This window comes from Jaculus jaculus, chromosome 2 (genome assembly GCF_020740685.1).
Source record: "Jaculus jaculus isolate mJacJac1 chromosome 2, mJacJac1.mat.Y.cur, whole genome shotgun sequence".
Lineage (NCBI taxonomy): Eukaryota > Metazoa > Chordata > Mammalia > Rodentia > Dipodidae > Jaculus > Jaculus jaculus.
The window spans coordinates 51,338,091-51,360,649 of record NC_059103.1 but is presented as its reverse complement, the minus strand read 5'-3'; the positions used below and the strand labels follow the sequence as shown (position 1 = coordinate 51,360,649).

The 22,559-nt window shown below is 38.1% G+C and overlaps 1 protein-coding gene across 4 annotated transcripts in view; it reads left to right on the top strand.

Annotated features, from left to right (window-relative positions):
- Ankrd12 (ankyrin repeat domain 12) overlaps positions 1 to 22,559 on the top strand; it is a 194,569-nt gene that overhangs the window by 96,843 nt on the left and 75,167 nt on the right. For all 4 annotated transcript variants that reach the window (XM_045142702.1, XM_045142703.1, XM_045142700.1 and 1 more), the window contains 2 exons: positions 5,526 to 5,726; positions 18,058 to 18,200. In XM_045142702.1, the coding sequence (XP_044998637.1) occupies positions 5,526 to 5,726; positions 18,058 to 18,200 (344 nt within the window). The remainder of the gene's footprint in view (positions 1 to 5,525; positions 5,727 to 18,057; positions 18,201 to 22,559) is intronic.

Sequence of the window (22,559 nt, the reverse complement as noted above, 5' to 3'; positions counted from 1 at the left end):
TAAGCTAGAAGACCAGGTGGCAGATTTAATACAGTCCAACAATGAGAAAGACAAACTTACAGAAAAGTATGAGTGGGAATTTCAAGATATTTGGGACACTATGACAAGATCAAATACAAGAATTCAGGGCATAGTAGAAGGAAAAGAATTCCACTCCAAAGGCATAGTAGGCATCCTCAACAAAATCATAGAAGAAAATTTCCCGCAAATTGGGAAAGAGGTACCAATGCAGATGTAGCAAGCCTTTAGAACCCCAGCCACACAAAACCTGGAAAGAACCTCTCCTCGCCATATGATAATCAAACTTCCAAACACAAAAACCAAAGAAAAAATATTGAAAGCAGTTAGAGAGAAAAATCAAGTTACCTACAAAAGCAAGCCCATCAGGATTACAGCAGATTATTCAACACAAACTTTTAAAGCCAGAAGGGCTTGGAGTGATATATTCCAAGTTCTGAAAGATAACAACTGTCAACCAAGGTTACTTTATCCTGCAAAGTTATCCATTCAAATAGACGGAGAAATAAGGACATTACATGACAAAAGCAGGTTAAAGGAGTATTTGAAGACAAAACCAGCTGTACAAAAAATACTTGATAGAATCCTCCATGCTGAAGAAAAGGAAAAGCACACATATAAGGAACCTAGAAAAAACAAGCAAGACTCAAATACTAGTTAACACAAGAGAGCAAAGGTAGAACCGGAACCGTAAAGAAAAAGGCAAACATAAATTCACACCTTTCAATAATATCTCTTAATATCAACGGCCTATATGCCCCAACCAAGAGACATACGTTTCCAGACTGGGTTAAAAAGCAGGATCCTACAACTTGTCGTCTCCAAGAAACTCACCTTTCTACAAAGGATAGACATTATCTTAGGGTGAAAGGTTGGAAGACGGTGTTTCAAGCAAATGGGCCTAGAAAACAAGCAGGGGTTGCTATCCTAATATCTGACAAGGTGACTTTAGTCCAACGTTAGTCAAGAAAGATAAGGAAGGGCACTTTATATTGATTAAGGGAACACTCCAACAGGAGGACATTACAATCCTAAACATATATGCACCTAACATGGGGGCTCCCAAATTCATCAAACAAACACTATTAGAATGAAGGTCACAGATAACACCAAACACAGTGGTGGTGGGTGAATTTAACATCCCACTCTCATCAATTGACAGGTCATCCCGGGAAAAAAATAAACAGAGAGGCATCTGGACTAAATGAGGTCATAGAAGGAGTGGACCTAACAGATAATATACAGGACATTTCATCCAAAGGCTGCAGAATATACATTCTTTTCAGCAGCACATGGAACATTTTCTAAAATAGACCATATATTAGGACACAAAGCAAATCTTAACAAAATCAGGAAAATTGAAATAATTTCTTGCATTCTATCTGACCACAATGGAATTAAACTACAAATCAGTAGCAAGAAAGGCTATAGAGCATACAAAGTCATGGAAACTAAACAATACACTACTAAATGATGAATGGGTCAATGAAGAAATTAAGAAGGATATCAAAAAATTTATAGAGTCAAATGACAATGAGAACACAACATATCAAAATCTCTGGGACACAATGAAGGCAGTTCTAAGAGGTAAATTTATATCCTTAAGTGCCTATATTAAGAAATTAGAAAGGTCACAAGTAAACGATCTAACACTTCACCTTAAAGCCTTGGAAAAAGAAGAACAAGGCAAACCAAAAATCAGTAGACGGGAAGGAATAATAAAGATTAGGGCAGAAATTAATGAAATAGAAACAAAAAAACATCCAAAGAATTAATGAAACAAAGAGTTGGTTCTTTAAAAGGATAAATAAGATTGATAAACCCTTAGCAAATCTGACCAAAAGAAAGAAGAGACACAAATTAATAAAATCAGAGATGAAAAAGGTAACAATACAACAGATTTCAGAGAAATTCAAAAAATCATAGGGACATACTATAAAAGCATATATTCCACAAAGTATGAAAATCTGAAAGAAATGGATGATTTCCTTGATTTATATGACCTACCTAAATTAAATCAAAATGAGATTAATCACTTAAATAGACTTATAACAAACATGGAGATCCTAACGGTTATCAATAATCTCCCAACTAACAAAAGCCCAGGCCCAGATGGATTCACTGCTGAATTTTACCAGACCTTTAAGGAAGAGCTAACACCATTTCTTCTTAAGCTTTTCCAGGAAATAGAAAAAGAAGGAATTCTATCAAACTCCTTCTATGAGGCCAGCATCACCCTGATACCAAAACCAGACAAAGACACAACAAAAAAAGAAAATTACAGACCAATCTCCCTCATGAACATAGATGCAAAAGTTCTCAACAAAATGTTGGCAAACAGAATACAAGAGTATATCAAAAAGATCATTCACCTTGACCAAGTAGGCTTTATCCTAGGGATGCAGGGATGGTTCAATATACACAAATCTATAAATGTAATACATTATATAAATGGGTTGAAGGACAAAAATCACATGATCATCTCATTAGACGCAGGGAAAGCATTTGACAAAATCCAACATCCCTTCATGATAAAAGTCCTACAGAGACTGGGAATAAAAGGAACATATCTCAATATAATAAAAGCTATTTATGACAAGCCTACAGCCAACATATTACTAAATAGGGAAAACCCGGAAGCTTTTCCACTAAAATCAGGAACAAGACAAGGGTGTCCACTGTCCCCACTTTTATTTAATATAGTTCTGGAAGTCTTAGCCATAGCAATAAGGCAAGAGACACACATAAAAGGGATACAAATTGGAAAGGAAGAGATCAAGTTATCATTATTTGCAGATGACATGATTTTATACATAAAGGACCCTAAAAACTCTACTAGCAAACTGTTAGAGCTGATCAAAACCTACAGCCATGTAGCAGGATACAAAATAAATACACAGAAATCAGTAGCCTTCATAAAAGCTAACAACAAACACACAGAGGATGAAATCAGAGAATCACTCCCATTCACAATTGCATCAAAAAAAAAAAAAGTACCTTGGAATAAACCTGACCAAGGAAGTAAAGAATCTCTACAATGAGAACTTTAAAACACTCAAGCGAGAACTTGCAGAAGACACTAGAAAGTGGAGAAACATCCCTTGTTCCTGGATTGGAAGAATCAATATCGTGAAAATGACAATCTTACCTAAAGCAATCTACACAGTTAATGCAATCCACATCAAAATTCCAAAGGCTTTCTTCACAGAAATAGAAAAAACAATCCAAAAATTCATTTGGAAGCACAAAAAACCTCAAATATCTAAAATAATACTGAGCAACAAAAATAAGGCTGGTGGTATCACCATACCTGATTTTAACCTATACTACAGAGCCATAGTAACAAAAACAGTGTGGTACTGGCACAAAGACAGACACATAGATCAGTGGAACAGAATAGAGGACCCAGATGTAAATCCCAAGAAGCTATAGCCACCTGACATTCGATAAAAATGCCAAAAATACTCATTGGAGAAAAGACAGCCTCTTCAGCCAATGGTGTTGCAAAAACTGGATATATATCTGCAGAAGGATGAAAATAGATTCTTCTCTCTTGCCATGCACAAGAATTAAGTCCAAATGGATTAAAGACCTGAAACTGAAACTGCTAGAGGAAAAAGTAGGGGAAACCCTTCAACATATTGGTCTTGGCAAAGACTTTCTGAATATAACCCCAATTGCTCAGGCAATAAAACCACAGATTCATCACTGGGACCTCATGAAATTACAAAGATTTTGCACTGCAAAGGACACATTGAAAAAGCAAAGAGGCAACCTACAGAATGGGAAAAAATCTTTGCCAGCTATATATCTGATAGAGGATTAATATCTAGGATATACAAAGAACTCAAAAAGTTAAATAATAAGGAATCAAACAAGCCAATCAAAAAATGGGCTATGGAGCTAAATAGAGAGTTCTCAAAGGAAGAAATACGAATGGCATATAAGCATCTAAAAAATGTTCTACGTCACTAGTCATCAGGGAAATGCAGATTAAAACTACATTGAGATTCCATCTCACTCCTGTCAGATTGGCCACCATCATGAAAACAAATGATCATAAATGTTGGCGGGGATGTGGAAGAAGAGGAACCCTTCTACACTGCTGGTGGGAATGCAATCTAGTCCAGCCATTGTGGAAAACAGAGTGGAGGTTCCTAAAACAGCTAGAGATTGATCTACCATATGACCCAGCTATAGCACTCCTAGGCATATATCCTAAGGAATCATCTCATTTCCTTAGAAGTATGTGCTCAACCATGTTTATTGCTGCTCAATTTATACTAGCTAGGAAATGGAACCAGCCTAGATGTCCCTCAACTGATGAGCAGATAATGAAGATGTGGCACATTTATACAATGGAGTTCTACTCAGCGGTAAAGAAAAATGAAGTTATGAAATTTGCAGAAAAATGGATGGATCTGGAAAGGATTATACTAAGTGAGGTAACCCAGGCCCAGAAAGCCAAGTGCCACATGTTCTCTCTCATATGTGGATCCTAGCTACAGATGATTGGGCTTCTGCATGAGAAGGAAAATACTTAGTAGCAGAGGCCAGTAAGTTAAAAAGGAGACATACAGGGAAGAGAAAGGAAGGGAGGAGGATACTTAATAGGTTGATATTGTATATATGTAAGTACAGTGATTGAGATGGGGAGGTAATAATGATGGAGAATGTAATTTCAAAGGGGAAATGGGGGGGGTGGAATTACCATGGGATATTTTTTTATAATCCTGGAAAATGTTAATAAAAATTTTTTTAAAAGATGAGAGTCATAACAAAGCATACTTTGATAGACCTCTCTTTAGTTGCCCTTGTTTCTCATTAGGTTAATTGTCACAGTAACATTGTCTATGAGTTGAATTTATACTTATTAATGCCTTTAATCCCAGCACTCGGGAGGCAGAGGCAGGAGGATCACTGTGAGTTCAAGGTCCCCCTGACACTACATAGTGAATTCCAGGTCAGCCTGGGCTAGAGCGAGACCCTACCTTCAGGAAAAAAAAAAAAAAAAGAAAAAATTTCAAAATAGAATTCCAGGGCTGGAGAGATGGCTTAGTAATTAAGATGCTTGTCTGCAAAGCTTAAGGACGTAGGATTAATTCGCCAGTACTCATATAAGCCAGATGCACAAAGTGATACATGCATCTGGATGCCCAATCTCCCCCCCCCTTTCTCTCTCTCTGTCCCTCTTCCTCTCAAATAAATAAATAAAATATTTTAAAAAATAGAAATCCAGTGCTTTGTCTAAATCAGAGGTGTGAACTTTGGTCTTCAGTGTGTTTTCATTTAAGTCTTAGTAAAATATTATAACATGCCCAGGAAAAAAAAAATTGTTTGCAGTTCATCAAATTAGTCATTTCTTTTTCTTATAATAGCTTGCGTTTTTTGATAATCTTAATGGAAGATGTCCATATTTTTGTGTGAAGTTATCAACCTATCATTCAAGTCAATTTTGGAGTTACTAGAATGAGAAGGTTTCTTGTTAACTGTCTTCTTTCTTGTAGATTCCACACCAAATCATCCATCACAAACAGCCCCAGCCCAAAAGAAAACTCCTAGTTCTTCATCTCGACAAAAAGATAAAGTGAATAAGAGAAATGAACGTGGTGAGACTCCTTTACACATGGCAGCGATTCGAGGAGATGTGAAGCAAGTCAAGGAATTGATAAGCATGGGGGCAAATGTGAACGTGAAAGACTTTGCAGGTGAGACTCATGACTCAATACTGATTCCTAGCAACTTAAATGAAAATATCCTGGGTACAATATTAAAACTATATTTAAAGTTTATGGAGTGTGTGTGATGCATATTGCATTTCCAGGGAAGAAACTACTCTTTTTTTTTTTTTTTTTTTTTTTGGTTTTTAAGGTAGGGTCTCGCTTTAGCTCAGGCTGACCTGGAATTCACTATGTAGTCTCAGGGTGGCTTCGAACACTTGGCAATCCTCCTACTTTTGCTTCCCAAGTACTGAGATTAAAGGCATGCACCACCACGCCCAGATGTAAATTACTCAAATTTTAAAACTAATATATACTAGTATATAATTCTTTATCCAAATGAGTTTCTAGTATAGGCAAATTTGAGTATATAACCTTTTCTTGTGTGTGTGTATGCATGGGGAATATGGTATAAGCTCACGTGTGTGTATATATGTGCATGCATGTGTGCAGGCCAGAGGAGAACATAGAAGGTCCTTCTTTATCACTCATCCACATGTTTCCATGAGGTGAAATCTCTTACTGAACCTAGGACTGCCTTTTTTGGTCAGCTCCAGTGATTATCTGATCTCAACGCCCAACAGGACTAGGGTTACAGGCATGTGTGGCCATGGCTAGCTGTTTTATGCAGATACTGGGAAATCAAACTCTGGGTGAATCAGGCCCTTTCAGGCCCTCATGCTTGCTTGGCAAGTGTTCTTACACACTGAGCCATCTCTCCAGCCCTAACATTGTTAGTTCATTCATAATTCCTTCCATAATATTTGTTAACTTGAACATTAGAATTCAGAGTGGTTTATTTTCATTTTAATTCTGCAAATAATATAACAGTACATTCGTTCTACTAGGAACGATTTAAAGGGTGGGAGTATGCAAGAACAATGTAGAAATTGCCCTTAATTTTATTATACTGTTCTTTTCCCCTTCCTGATTTTGGTTTTTTGAGGTAGGGTTTCACTCTAGTCCAGGTTGACCTGGAATTCACTATGTAGCCTCAGGGTATCCTCGAACTCATGGTGATCCTCCTACCTCTGCCTCCCAAGTGCTGGGATTGCCCTTCCTGTTTTTTATGACACACACAAACACACACATACAAAATGGGTGAGCCAGGGCATAGTGGCACACACCTTTAATCCCAACACTAAGGAGGCACTAAGAGGATCACCATGAACTCAAGGCCAGCCTGAGACTACATTGTTTTATAGGTCAGCCTAGACTAAAGTGAAAACCTACCTCCAAAAAATAAGAAATAAAGTAAAATAATAAAATAAAGAAAAGAAACTGCTCCATTTAGATAGATAGATAGATAGATAGATAGATAGATAGATAGATAGATAGATAGATAGATAGATAGATATGACTATAAGCAGAGTCTATAACTCTGCTTCCTGCCTGTGTCTGACAGCTATCTCTATCAAAATCTGTAGATTATACAGAAAAGTCTTATTTCATTTTTTTGCATGTGCATGTATCAGGTATCAGGTATCTGCCTCATTCACTATTTTACTAAGTAGAGTGTCTCACTTGAACCCAGAGTTTACCAATCCAGTTAGTTTAGCTAGACTGGCTTGCCTTGGGAGTCCTGTCTTCACCTCCTGAATGGCAGAATTGCAGGTGACTCATCATGCTCACCCAGTGTTCATGTGGGTGCTGAAGATCTCAACTCTGATCCTTGCAAGGCAGGTACTTTATCTACTGGTCTTTCTCTCTAGTCCCCAAACCTACTTCCTTTTTAAAATCTTTGTAATATTTTACAGGGTAGCTTCCTATGAATAATACTGTAGTAAATATCTTCATAGAAATGTACATGTATACAGTTATAGAAGTCTTTCAGTAGAAATAAAATTGCTATATTAAAGGAGATGCATATTAAGCAATTTTGAAACAGTGACACTCTACCAAAGATTTTTATCTAAATTTACATCACCATCAAGAGTATATAAAATCCAGGGTTGGAGGAATGGCTTAGTGGTTAAGGCATTTGCCTGCAAAGCCGAAGGACCCAGGTTTGATTCCCTAGGACCCATGTTAGCCAGACGCACAAGGGGGCCCCCATGTCTGGAGTTCATTTGCAGTGGCTGGAGGCCCTGGTATGTCCATTCTCTTAATCTTTCTCCCTCTTTCTCTGTCCAATAAATAAGTAAAAATTTTAAAAAGAAAGAGTATATGAAATCCAAACTAAGTGGCATATACCTGTAATCCCAGAGACACCAAGGCAGGAGGATTGCAATTTCAAGGCCAGCCTTTGCTACATAGTGAGTTCAAGGTCAACCTAAACTATAAAGAAGCTCTGTCTCAACAACAACAACAAAAACCCTTTCTCACATCTTCATTAGAAGTGGATACTATCAACTTAATTATTTATAGTCTTTAAATATTTATTTATTTATTTGAGAGAGAGAGAGAGAATGGGTGTGTCAGGGCCTCTTAGTCACTGCAAACAAACTCCAGACGATGTGCACCTTGTGTATACAGCTTTACGTGGGTACTGGGAAGTTGAACCTGGGTCCTTTGGATTTGCCAACAAGCATCTTAACCACTAAGCCACTCCAGCCATTTTTTTAAAAAAATTTTTTATAGAATTTTTTGTTAAAGACTATAAATAGGGCTGGAGAGATGGCTTAACAGTTAAGGCACTTACTTACAAAGCCAAAGGACCCAGGTTCAATTCAGCAGTGCCCATGTAAGCCAGATACACAAGGTGGCACATGCAGCTAGAGTTCATTTGCAATAGCTATAGACCCTGGCATGCCCATTCATTCATTCATTCTCTTTCTTTCTCTCTTCTCTATTAAATAAAAATATATTTTTAAATATTTTAATTTAGATTTCCATAATCAGTAGAAGCAGTACATATTTTTTCTTGTGCTTATAAATTTATATGTATTCTATAGATTGCAGATCCAGTCTTTGATGTAGGTGTATCTTAAACCCGAATGCTAAGACTACAGGAGGACTCCAGTATGTCTATCTCTTTGTTCATTTTCTTTTGCTTTAGAATTGCTCTGAGCAGAGTCATTTAGGTTAGATTTTATTTCTCTATTATATATGTTAGAATTGTGCTGAGGCAATGGCTCAGTTGGTAAAGTACTTGCCTTACAAACACTGTGAATTGAGTTCAGTCCCCAGAGCTTAGGTAAAAATGCTGGGGAGAGTAATGGTTTTTATAATCAATCCTAACACTGGAGCAGCAGAGATAAGTGGACATGAAACTTGTTAGCCAGCCAGTGTAGCCTAATTGGGCAAATGAGAGTCCTGCATCAAAAAGAGTTGAGTATCAACACCTGAGATGAACAACACACAAGGTTGTCTGCTGCCATTTTACACAGAGAGAGAGAGAAAGGGAGAGGGGGGAAGAGAGGGAGAGAGGGAGGGAGGGAAGGAGGGAGGGAGGGAGGGAGGGAGGGAGGGAGGGAGGGAGGGAGGGAGGGAGAGAGAGAAGGCACAAATATTTTCACTAGAGGCTAAAGAAATAGCTTAGTGGTTAAGGCACTTGCCTGCGAAGCCAAAGGACCCAGGTTCGACTCCCCAGTACCCATGTAAGCCAGATGCACAAGGAGGCACACACATCTGGAGTTCGTTAGCAGTGGCTGGAGGCCCTGGCACACACATTCTCTCTCTCACACACACACACTGCCTATTTCTGTTTCTCTCAAATAAAGAAAAATAAAATATTTTTAATTTTTTTCACTGTATCTTATACTAAAGTGTCTTTTCATATACAACTTTTAGCTTTGATATTTTACCTGAGAAAGCCATTGCTGTTTCAATTACATAAAGCTATATTCTTTTTTCTTTTTTGGTTTTTCAAGGTTAGGTCTCACTATAGCTCAGGTTGACCTGAAATTCACTTTTAGGTAGTCTCAGAGTGGCCTTGAACTGACAGCAATCCTCCTTCCTCTGCCTCCCAAGTGCTGGAGTCAAAGACATGTGCCACCATGCCCAGCTAAAGCTATATTCTTGATTTTGTTTCTTCAAATTTTTTTTTAATTTCTTAATTGTTTTATTTTTTAAATTTCTATTTTTTTATTGACAACTTCCATAATTGTAGACAGTATTCCACGGTAATTCCCTCCCCCTTCCCACTTTTTGCTTGAAACTTCACTCTCCATCATATCTCCCCCTGCTCTCAATCATTCTCTCTTTTATTTTGATGTCATGATCTTTCCTCCTATTATGATGCTCTTATGTAGGTAGTATCAGGCACTGTGAGATCATGGATACCCAGGGCATTTTGTGTCTGGAAGACCACGTTGTAAGGAGTCCTACCCTTCCTTTGGCTCTTACATTCTTTCTGCCACCTCTTCTGCAATGGACCCTGATCCTTGGAAGATGTGATAGTGATGTTTCAGTGCTGAGCACTCCTCTTTCAATTCATCTCAGCACCATGGTGTCTTCTGAGTCATCCCAAGATCACCACCATCTGAAAAGAGAAGCTTCTCTAACCAAAATTAATTAATATATGAGTATGAACATTAAGAGAAGTGCTTACTGGGCAGTTTGGTGAGCATAGTATACATTTAGCCAGACACCAGCAGATATTACACCCTAAGGGTTCATGACCACCCCTGTTGTAGGTTTTCACTATCAGGGTTGTATTCCTTCCCATGGTGAGGGTCTCCAGTAAAATTAGAGGGTGGCTGGTTTCCCCCATAACAGATGTGCTACTATTGTACCCATTGGCTCATTTGGCCTGGCTCACCAAATGTAAGGCCAGCAGTGTCTACTGTTGGGTATCTTCACTGGTGATTTCTCTCTCTTTCCCATTGAACTCCATGCAGTGTGGCTTTTTCCACCTTTCTGTCAGCTGGGCTACACAGAGGAGTTTTATCAACTCAGTTCCAGCAGGATTTCTCAGTGGCCTTGCATCCCAAGTATGTGGAGTCTTCAGCAGCAGGTTCTTACCATCTACTCCTGGTGGAAAACCAAGGGCCTCAGCAATGGCCTATAATGTTTTGGGGGCATCAGGGATCTCCCTGGCCAACAACTCACTGGAAGATATCCCATCTCTGGTACTGAAAATTTTCTAGTAGCAATCTATGGCTTCTGAGTGTTTCATTGTCCAAAAAAGTAGGTTATTAATATCTTCGTAGATATTGATTAGCCCTCCTTCCACCTTTCCTTTACTTAGTCTCTTCCCCTGACTTCACTTAGGCCTTTTTCACCACTATTAATCTGTTCTTCTACTTACGTATATATAATATCATCTTATTGAGACCCCCTCTCTCCCTCTGTATTCCCTTTATATCTCCCTTCCAGCTTACTGGCCTGTGCTACTGAGTTTTATTCCTACTCACATAGAAGTCTAATCATTTGTAGCTAGGATGTTAGAGAGAGCATGTGATGTTTGGCCTTCTGGGCCTGGGTTACCTCACTTAGTATAATCCTTTCCAGATCCATTCCATTTTCCTGCAAATTTCTTAACTTCATTTTTTTTTTTACTGCTAAGTAGAACTCCATTGTGTAAATGTGCCATATCTTCATTATCCGCTCATTAGTTGAGGGACATCTAAGCTCGTTCCATTTCCCAGCTATTGTGAATAGAGTGGCAATAAACATGGTTGTGCAAGTATTTCTAAGGTAGTGAGACAACACCTTAGGATATATGCTTAGGAGTAGTATAGCTAGGTCATATGGTAAATCTATTTTTATCTGTCTCAGGAACCTCCATGCCTGATTTCCACAATGGCTGTACCAGACTACATTCCCAGAAACAGTGTAGAAGGGTTCCTCTTTTTCCACATATTCATGAGCATTTATGGTCCTTTGTTTTCATGATGGCAGCCAATCTGAAAGGAAGGAGATGGAATCTCAACGTAGTTTTAATCAGAATTTTGCTGTTGGCTAGGGATGTACAACATTTTTTAGATGTTTATATGCTATCTGTATTTCTTCTTTTGAGAACTCTCTATTTAGTTTCATAGCCCATTTTTTAATTGGCTTGTTTGATTTCTTATTGTTCTGTTGTTTTGAGTTCTTTGTATATCCTAGATATTAGTCTTCTGTCAGACGTATAGCTGACTCATATTTTCTTCGATGCTGTAGGCTGCCTCTTTGCTCTATTCACACTGTCCTTTACTGTAGAAAAGCTTTGTAATTTCATGAGGTCCCAGGGGTTGATATGTGGTTTTATTTCCTAAGCAATTGGAGTTGTATTCAGAAAGTCTTTGCCAATACCAATATGTTGAAAGGTTTTCCCTAATTTTTCCTCTGGCAGTTTCAGAGTTTCAGGTCTGATATTAAGGTCTTTGATCCATTTGGACTTAATTCTTGTGCATGGAAAGAGAGAAGGATCTATTTTCATCCTTCTACAGATACATATCCAGTTTTCCCAGCACCATTTGCTGAAGAGGCTGTCTTTTCTTGAATGAGTATTTTTGTCAAAAATCAGGTGGCTATAGCTATCCATACTTACATCTGGGTCCTCTATTTTGTTCCATTGATCTACATGGCTGTTTTTGTGCCAGTACCATGCTGTTTTTGTTACTATGGCTCTGTAATATAGGTTAAAATCAGATATGGTGATACCACCAGTCTTATTTTTGTTGCTCAGAATTGTTTTAGATATTTGAGGGGTTTTTGTGCTTCCAAATGAATTTTTGTATTGTTTTTTTCTATTTCTGTGAAGAATGCCTTTGGAATTGTGATGGGGATAGCATTAAATTTGTAGATTGCCATTTCCACAATATTGATTCTTCTGATCCAAGAGCAAGGGATGTTTTTCCATTTCCTAGTATCTTCTACAATTTCTAGCTTGAGTGTTTTAAAGTTTTTATCATAGAGTTCCTTCACTTCCTTGCTTAGGTTTATTCCAAGGTACTGTATTTTTTTTTATGCAGTTGTGAATTGTAATGCTTCTCTGATTTCATCCTCTTGTGTGTTTGTTGTTGGCATATAGGAAGGATATTGATTTCTGTGTGTTTATTTTGTATCTTGCTACATGGCTATAAGTGTTTATCAGCTCTAACAGTTTGCTGGTAGCCTTTAGGGTTCTTTATGTAGAGAATCATGTCATCTGCAAATGATAACTTGATCTCTTCCTTTCCAATATGTATCCCTTTTATGTGCATCTCTTGCCTTATTGCTATGGCTAAGACTTCCACTACTAAATAGAAGTCGAGAGAGTGGACACCCTTGTCTTGTTCCTGATTTTAGTGGAAAATCTTCAAGTTTGTCTCCATTTAGTATTATGTTGGCTATAGGTTTGTCATAAATAACCTTTATTATGTTGAGATATGTTCCTTCTATTCCCAGTCTCTGTAGGACTTTTATCATGAAGGGGTGTTACATTTTGTCAAATGCTTTTACTGCATCTAATGAGATTATCATGTGATTTTTGTACTTCAGTCCCTTTATATAACGTATTATGTTTATTGATTTGCCGTATGTTGAACCATCTCTGCATCTCTTGGATAAAGCTTCTTGGTCAGGGCAAATGATCTTTATGTTCTTATATTCTGTTTGCCAGTATTTTGTGGAGAATTTTTCATCTGTGCTCATGAGGGAGATTGGTCAGTTATTTCCTTTTTTTGTTCTATCTTTGCCTGATTTTGGTATCAGGGTGATGCTGGCTTCATAGAAGGAGTTTGATAGGGTTCCTTTTTCTATTTTATGGAAAAGTTTAAGAAGCATTGGTGTTAGTTCTTCCATGAAGGTCTGGTAAAAATCATCAGTGAATCCATCTGGGCCTAGACTTTTTTAGTTGAGAGATTTTTGATAACTGCTTGGATCTCCATACTTGTTATACATCTATTTAATTGGTTAATCTCATCTTGTTTTAATTTAGGTAGGTCATATAAATCAAAGAAATTGTCCATTTCTTTTCAGATTTTCAAACTTAGTGGAGTATATATTCTTATAGTATGTTCCAATGGTTTTGTTTCACATTTCTCTGTTATCTGTTTTGATGCTGCCTTTTTCATCTCTGATTTTATTAATTTGTGTCTCTTCTCTCTTTCTTTTGGTCAGATTTGCTAAGGGTTTATCAATCTTGTTTATCCTTTCAAAGAACCAACTCTTTGTTTCCTTGATTCTTTGGAGTGTTTTTTTTTTTTTGGTTTCTATTTTATTAATTTCTGCCCTAATCTTTATTATTTCTTCCAATCTACTGATTTTGGTTTGCCTTGTTCTTCTTTGTCCAGGGCTTTAAGGTGAAGCATTAAGTTGTTTACTTGTGACCTCTTGAATTTCTTAATATAGGCCCTTAGAGCTACAAATTTCCCTCTTATGACTGCCTTCATTGTGTCCCAAAGGTTTTTTTTGTTTTGTTTTTTGTTTTGTTTTTCGAGGTAAGGTCTCACTCTAGCCCAGGCTGACCTGGAATTCACTATGGAGTCTCAGGGTGGCCTCGAACTCACGGTGATCCTCCTACCTCTGCCTCCCGAGTGCTGGGATTAAAGGCGTGCGCCACCACGCCCGGCTCATCCCAAAGGTTTTGATATGGTGTGTTCTCATTATCATTTGACTCTATGATTTTTTTTTCTTTTCTGAAGTAGGGTCTCTAGCTCAGGCTGACCTGTGATTCACTCTGTAGTCTCAGGGTGTCCTTGAACTCACAGCAATCCTCCTACCTGTCTCTCGAATGCTGGGATTAAAGTTGTGCACCACCATGCCCAGCCTTTGACTCTACGAAGTTTTTGATTTCCTTCTTGATTTCTTCATTGACCCATTCATCATTTAGTAGTGTATGGTTTAAATTCCATGATTTTGTATATGCTCTATAGTTTTCCTTGCTATTGATTTGTAGTTTGATTCCATTGTGATTAGATAGAGTGCAAGGAATTATTTTAATTTTGCTGTATTAAGATTTGCTTAGTGTCCTAATATATGGTGTATTTTAGAGAATGTTCCATATGCTGCTGAAAAGAATGTGTATTCTGCAGCATTTGGATGAAATGTCCTGTATATATCTGTTAGGTCCATTTGTTCCATGACCTCATTTAATCCAGATCTATCTCTGTTTATTTTTTTTGCCAGCATGACCTGTCAATTGATGAGAGTGGGGTGTAGAAGTCACCCACTACAACTGTGTTTGGTGTTATCTGTGACCTTAGTTCTAATAGTGTTTGATTGATGAAGTTTGGAGCCCCCACCTTAGGTGCATATATGTATAGGATTATAATGTCCTCCTGTTGGAGTGTTCTTTAATTAATATAAAGTGACCTTCCTTATCTTTCATAACTAATGTTGGACTGAAGTCTACCTTGTCAGATATTAGGATGGCAACACCTGCTTGTTTTCTAGGCCCTTTTGCCTAAAAGGCCATTTTCCAGCCTTTCACCCTAAGATAGTATCCATCCTTTATAGAAAGGTGGGTTTCTTGGAGGCAACAAATTGAAGGATCCTGCTTTTTAACCCAATCTGCAAACCTATGTTTTTTGGCTGGGATATTGAGGCCATTGATATTGAGAGTTATTATTGAAAGATGTGTATTTATTTTTACCATTTTTTTGTTGTGTAGTTCTTCCAGTTTTGCCTTTGCTCTCTTGTATTAACTGTATTTGAGTATGGTTTGTTTTTCCCAGGTTCCTTATATGTGTACTTTTCTTTCTCTGCAGCATGGAGTATCCTGTCAAGTACTTTCTGTAGAGTTGGTTTTGTCTTCAAATATTCCTTTAGCCTGCTTTTGTTGTGGAATGTCCTTATTTCTCCGTCTATTTGAATGGATATCTTTGCAGGATAAAGTAACCTTGGTTAACAGTTGTTATCTTTCAGAACTTGGAATACATCATTCCAAGCAAGCCCTTCTGGCTTTTAAAGTTTGTGTTGAGTGATCTGCTGTTATGCTGATAGGCTCTCCTTTGTATGTGACTTATTTTTCTCTCTAACTGCTTTCAATATATTTTCTTTGGTTTGTATGTTTGGTAGTTTAATTATAATATGATAAGGTGAAGTTCTTTCCAGGTTTTGTCTGTTTGTGTTATAAAGGCTTCCTGTATCTGCATTGGCATCTCTTTCCCAATTTGGGAGAAGTTTTCTTGAGTTTTTTGAAGATGCCTACTATGCCTTTGAAGTGAAATTCTTCTCCTTCTACTATACCCTGAGTTCTTATGTGTGATCTTTTTATAGTGTCCCAAATATCTTGAAATTCCCATTCATATCTCATGTTAGTTTGTCTTTCTCTTTGTTGGACTGTATTATATATGCCACCTGGTCTTCTAGTTTAGATATTCTGTTCTCTCCTTCATCCATTCTATTGGTGTAATTTTCTACAGAGTTTTTATTTTACTAACTGTGTTCTTCGTTGCTAGTATTTCTGACTAGTTTTTCTTTTTTATTTTTATATCCTTATTTATGTCTTATATTGACCTCCTTATTTCATTAAATTGGTTTCCTGTGTCTTCATTAATTCCTTTGATTTCCTCAGCGAAGGACAGAAGAAGCAGCAAAGGCACTATAAATCAGGAAGCAACAAATGACATGCCCAAAATATAGCTTATTTAAGAATGGCAAGCCAGGCATGGTAGCATACACCTTTAACCCTAGCACTCAGGAGGTAGGAGGATCGCCAAGAATTTGAGGCCACCCTAAAACTACATAGTGAATTCCATCAGTCAGCCTGGGCTAGCATGAGACCCTACCTTGTTAAACCAAAAATAAAGTTAAAAAAAAAATAAAGAATGGCAAATCCGACCATCTATCATAGTTAACATATAATTTACCCTGATATGGAAGCTGCAATTAGCACTTCCGATTTAAGCCTATATACCAGGCTTATTTGGCGGGTACTGACCTGGTGTAATCCCAGTAACCTTTTGGGATGGTTTTGGTCTCGATTATGCTGTGCGCCCACTTGGGTCCCTCTTTGCTGCGCTGTGGGCTCAGGTAGACTGGCTGGGACACAGTCACTGTTCTGATGTCTTGGGCTGGATGCTGTGTAGGTGAGCTCCCTACCCTCTGGTGCTTGCTGGCAGTGGGGTAGGGGAGGCTGTGAATGGTGGTTGAAGTTCTCCCACTGGTCCTTATGATCCTCTTCCTCATGAGCTACTTTGTTGGTCCTTGCCGTCCTCTCAACATTTCTTGAGTTTGCGAGGAGGCTAGTGAGAGTGGAGAATTTCCTCACCTTGGTTTTCCTGAGGCTTAGGCCAAGCCTTGTGGCTGTGGCCACTCAGACCAGGTGCTGCTGCTGCTGCTGCTGCTGCTGCTGCTGCTGCTGCTGCTTCTGCCTGCTTCTGTGGGCTCTACATGCTCTGAATCTCTCCTACTTCTCTGCTACAGTTGATAATTTCTTATACACTTCACATTTTAGTAGAAGAGTATATTTTGCTGGTTTTTTTTTTTGGCTTTTTCTCCCTTAGGCCACTTTTGTGTGGGTGGTGCCTACACAGCCATCTTAAGTGGAAGTCAGAATTTAATTATCTGTATTTTCTAATTATTTTCTGTTTTTTAATTTACATGCAATTCTATTATATTGCACTTACAAGGCAGGGAATATGTTTTTCCGTTATTTTAATATCTGGTTGATAGGATTATGAATACTACTAGTTCCTGTGTTTTTTCATGTTTCCTAATATTTCTTTTGCATACACTTTTTAAAAAGTATTTTATTATTTATTTATTTGACAAAGAAAGAGGAAGAGCGAGAGAGAAAATGGGTGCACCAGGGTCTCCAGCCATTGCAAACAAACTCCAGACATGCGCGCCCCCTTGTGTATCTGCCTAATGTGGGTCCTCGGGAATCGAACCTGGGTCCTTTGGCTTTGCAGACAAATGCCTTAACTGCTAGGCATCCCTCCATCCCTACTTTTAACTTTTTAATTATAAAAATAAGTAAAGGGCCAGGCGTAGTGGTGTATACCTTTAATCCCAGCACTTGGGAGGCAGAAGTAGGAATTTCACCGTAAGTTCAAGGCCACTCTGAGACTACATAGTGACTTACAGGTCAGCCTGAGCTAAAGCAAAACCCAACTCAGCAGAAAGAATAAAGCCTGTTTAACTTTTTTTTTTTTATTAACTAAAAGACTCTAATTAAGCTTATTTATATTTTGCCTTCTTTTTCCATAATTTAGATGATTGTTATGAATTAAACCATTTATGCTTATTAGATAAGTTTAATATCTTGTTTAATAATTTGGTCCCAGTTAAACTGATGTCTCTTTAAGTGGTCTACGAAATTTGTATCATACTTGTTTAATTTTCATACTTTCTTCCTCATTCCTCTTTTATTTTGTACTAAGTTTGGTTTAGTATATATGTTGTCGACATAAGCACCTATGCCTGATTTAAAATTGGTATGTTACACGTAAGTATGTATATAAAAAATATATATATCTTGAATTAGTTCACATGACCCATACATATGTTAATATTGTAACTTTAGGTTGGACACCACTGCATGAAGCTTGCAATGTTGGATATTATGATGTGGCTAAAATACTTATAGCTGCTGGAGCAGATGTTAACACACAAGGATTGGATGATGACACTCCACTTCATGACTCTGCTAGCAGTGGACATAGAGATGTAAGTTTAATAGAACAAGTCACTGATAATGTGTCGTCAAAATAAAAATGCAACCACCAGGCATGGTGGTGCATGCCTTTAATCCCAGCCCTTGGGAGGCAGAGGTAGGAGGATCACTGTCAGTTTGAAGCCACCCTGAGACTACGTAGTGAATTCCAGGTCAGCCTGAGCCAGAGTAAGACCCTAGCTTGAATAACCAAAAAATAAAAAATAAAATAAAAATGCAACCCAAGCTGGGCGTGGTGGCACACGCCTTTAATCCCAGCACTAGGGAGGCAGAGATAGGAGGATCACCATGAGTTTGAGGCCACCCTGAGACTACAGAGTGAATTCCAGGTCAGCCTGAGCTAGAGTGAGACCCTACTTCAAAAGAGAAAAAAAAAAATGCAACCCAGAGTAATTGAGCACACTTCTTAGTTGTATGATCTTATGTTGTATTTTATTCATGGCTTGATAAACTCGTGTATAATTTGTTTTCTTTTTTTTTTTTTTTTACTCTTTGCTAATATATATTTAGATCTAATATTAACTTTTTGTTAATTAATCCATTTAGTTGGTAATTGATTAGGAATTTACAAAAAAATTTTTCGGGGTATTCTTCTGTCAGATAACTAGATGTTATTTGGTTAAAGCATATTTTAATAATGGTAAAAAAAAATGAACAGTATTATGCTGTGCTTATCTTTTAGCTAAAACAGATGTGGAATCTGGAGTGAAAAAAGATGAGTTCACTTCTTGCATGGCCAGTTTACTATGATCTTGAACAAGTTTACTTGTCTTCTTTGAACCTCCATTCCTTCTTCTTAAAGTTATACTACCTGTAGACATGGCTCAGCGGTTAAGGCACTTGCCTGCAAAGCCTAGTGACCTGAGTTTATTTCCTGGTACCCACATGAAGCTAGATGCCTAGACTGGAACATAAGTCTGGAGTTCATTTGCAGTGACTGGACGCTCTGGCAGGCTCATTCTCTCTGTTCCTCTGCTGGGCGTGATGATGCACGCCTTGCTTTTTTTTTTTTTTTTTTTTCTTCCAATCCTAGCACTTGGGAGGCAGAGATTCACTATAAGTTCAGTGCTAGCTTGAGAGCACATAGTGAATTTCAGGTTAGCTTGTGCTAGGGTAAGACACTACCTCATAAATAAGTAGTATTAAGGCAACTACAGAATTGAAAAAAACATATACTACCTTTCTTAGAGACCTATTATGAATGAAAAAAATTTTTTACATGTAGGCATATCTTGAAATCCGGTGTTACAGAAATACCAATAAGAAAGATTAAAAACTATTTCTGGATTGCTGTTTTCTACAAACGTTGTAGTCAGCTTTACATTGCTAGGACGAACATCCAAACCACAGTTATGAGAGGAAGGGGGTTATTTCAAGCCTTACATATCCAGAGGAAGTTTCATTAGTGGTGGAAGAAGCTGCCATCCCCAGCCAGCAAACACCAAAATTTACAAACACGAAACTGGCAGCAAGCCCCAGCAGAGTTCAGACTACTCTGCATATCTTTGTACTGGAAATCAGATCTGCCCCAAAACACACCTTAGGGCTGGACCCCAGGATCTGTCCCCAGTGGCACCTCCTCCTGCCAGGCGGCTGAGAATCCAAGTTATAAGCTTAATAAAACACTTGAGTCTATGGGGGGGGACACACATTCAAACTACCACAACATATATCCACAATAGTTTAGAAACCAAAATTTAAAAATTAGGAGTGCTAAAATTTTTTTAAAAAATTTAATTTTGGTTTTGTTTTTTTTTTGAAGTAGGGTCTCACTCTGACCCAGGCTGACCTGGAATTCAGTATGTATTCTCAGGGTGGCCTTGAACTCACAGTGATCCTCCTGCCTTTGCCTCCCGAGTGCTGGGATTAAAGGTGTGTGCCACTACACCTGGCTAAATTTGTTAAAGGTCTGGAGAGATGGCTTAGTGGTTAAGGCACTTGCCTGCAAAGTCTAAGGACCCATGTTCGACTCTCCAGATCCCACATAAGCTAGACGCACAAAGGTGAAACAAATGCAAGGTCACATATGCCCACTAAGTGGCACAAGCACCTGGAATTCAACTGTAGTGGCTGAGGCCCTGGTGTGCCAATTCACTCTCTCTTACCCGCCCCCAAGATAAAAGATTATTTTTAATTATTATTTTGGGTTTTTTGTTTTGTTTTGTTTTTCGAGGTAGGGTCTCACTGTAGCCTGGACTGACCTGGAATTCACTATGGAGTCTCAGGGTGGCTTTGAACTCACAGCAATCCTCCTACCTCTGCCTCCTGAGTGCTGGGATCAAAGGCGTGCACCACCACACCCGGCTATTTTTAATTTTTTCAAAAGCGCTATTATTTCACTTATTTTCTGTAAAAGATTTGCTCATTAAAGTAGTTGTAGTGTTGAAGAGAACCTTTAAATACTATGTTTCCTAAACTGGTCTTGATTATCGTTGAACCTTCACCAATTTGCATATACGCATATGATAACAGTACATTATCTTGTACTATTTGTTTGCATACTGTTTATTTTCTGCACCAAGCTGTGAGTACCATGCTTATGGGCATTCTGAGTCATTTTCTATAATTAATACTGGAAATGCATATCACATAAGAAATACTCAGAAGTTTGACATGGATGTATTTGTGGGTGGGTATGTAGATAAATAGATACTAAGGACAGGGAGAAGAATGTCAGACTTAATCCATAAGGCCTGACAACACATAGGGTACGTTGCCTGCTCTTAATTTATTGGAAATATATTAATTTTTATGGATGCATTTTCTTAAAGTATTATTAATAGCTTACCAAAATTAATAATTTTATTTTTAATTATGATATACAATGTTTTTCTGATTTCTGAATGATCTTAAAGAATTAAACCTTATAACTAAGACATATTTCTGTAATGCAAGTTTTGGATATGCACAGAGCTGTAAAGTATTTCCAGGGCTGATCTTTGAGCTCACATGCTTACAAGGACCCAGACACTCTTTGTAGTTTCTCTCCAGGAGACTGGCATGCTATTTTCTAGACTGCTTTTCCTCTTGCCAACATGCCTAGGTCAGTAGGAGTCACACTTCAAGAGATTTGGGGGAGATATTTTCTCCTTGTTCTGTATGTGTACACACGTGTGCACATGCACAAGGAAAAGAAAAAAAAAGAGCTGCCACAAATTTTCATATCTGTATGTCTATACCATGGCTTATGAAAACTGAACTAGGAATATTGTTTCACTTAGTAATAGTCATGACATTTTCAGTAATCTTTAAAACATTTCTAAGGTGGGAGAATCTGAGAGTACTGTTATAACCAGATCCAAATTTTTTTTGAATTTTTATTATTTATTCATTTATTTGAGAGGATGAAAGAGGCAGAGAAGGAGAGAGAGAATGGGAGCTCCAGGGCCTTCAGTGCTAGAAACGAACTCCAGATGCATGCACCACCTCATGCATCTGGCTTACATGTGTTGTGGAGAACTGATCCTGGGTCCTTTGACTTTGCAAGCAGGCACCTTAACTGCTAAGCCATCTCTAGCCCCAGATAGAAATTATTAGGGTTAGGGCTGGAAAGATGGCTTAGTGGTTAAAGCACTTGCCTGCAAAGCTAATGGACCCAGGTTCAATTCCTCAGGACCCATGTAAGCCAGATGCATGAGGTGGCACATGCATCTGGAGTTTATTTGCAGCAGCTGGAGGCCCTGGCCAACCCATTCTCTCCCTCTCTCTCTTTCTCTTTTTCTCTATTTCTCTGTATCAAATAAATAAAAATTTAAAAAAAAAAAAAGCAATTATTAGGGTTAAAGAGGATTAGCATAGTTTTTCAGTCTGTGACCTGCCAGATACTTATTCTAACTCATATATTTTTATGCTGCCTTATGCCTAGTTCTATTTTAGATACCTTTTGTTTTTGGCTTATCGGTTTTCTTTTCCTTTTATTATTTTTTTCCCCCAAGGTAGAGTCTCACACTAGCCCAGGCTGACCTAGAATTCACTATGTAGTCTCAGGGTGGCCTTGAACTCGTGGCAATCCTCCTACCTCTGCCTCCACACTGCTGGGAATAAAGGTGTGCACCACCATGCCTAGCGGGCTTATCATGTCTACCTAATTCTATTTTATTGCCTACTAAGTTTTTAAGCATCTTTAAGGTACCTTTATTCCTTTTTTTGAATAAATATTTGTATATGAGGAATATCTGTAAAATGTTTATTGCTTCGGTTACAAATTTTTTGGCACTTTTCTCTCCTTTCCCCCCCTATTAAAGTGAGGGTCTCTAGTGCAGGCTGAACTGGAATTCATTCTGTAGTCCCAGACTGGTCTCAAACAAAGTGATCTTACTTCAGTCTCCTGAGAGCTGGGATTAAAGGCATGT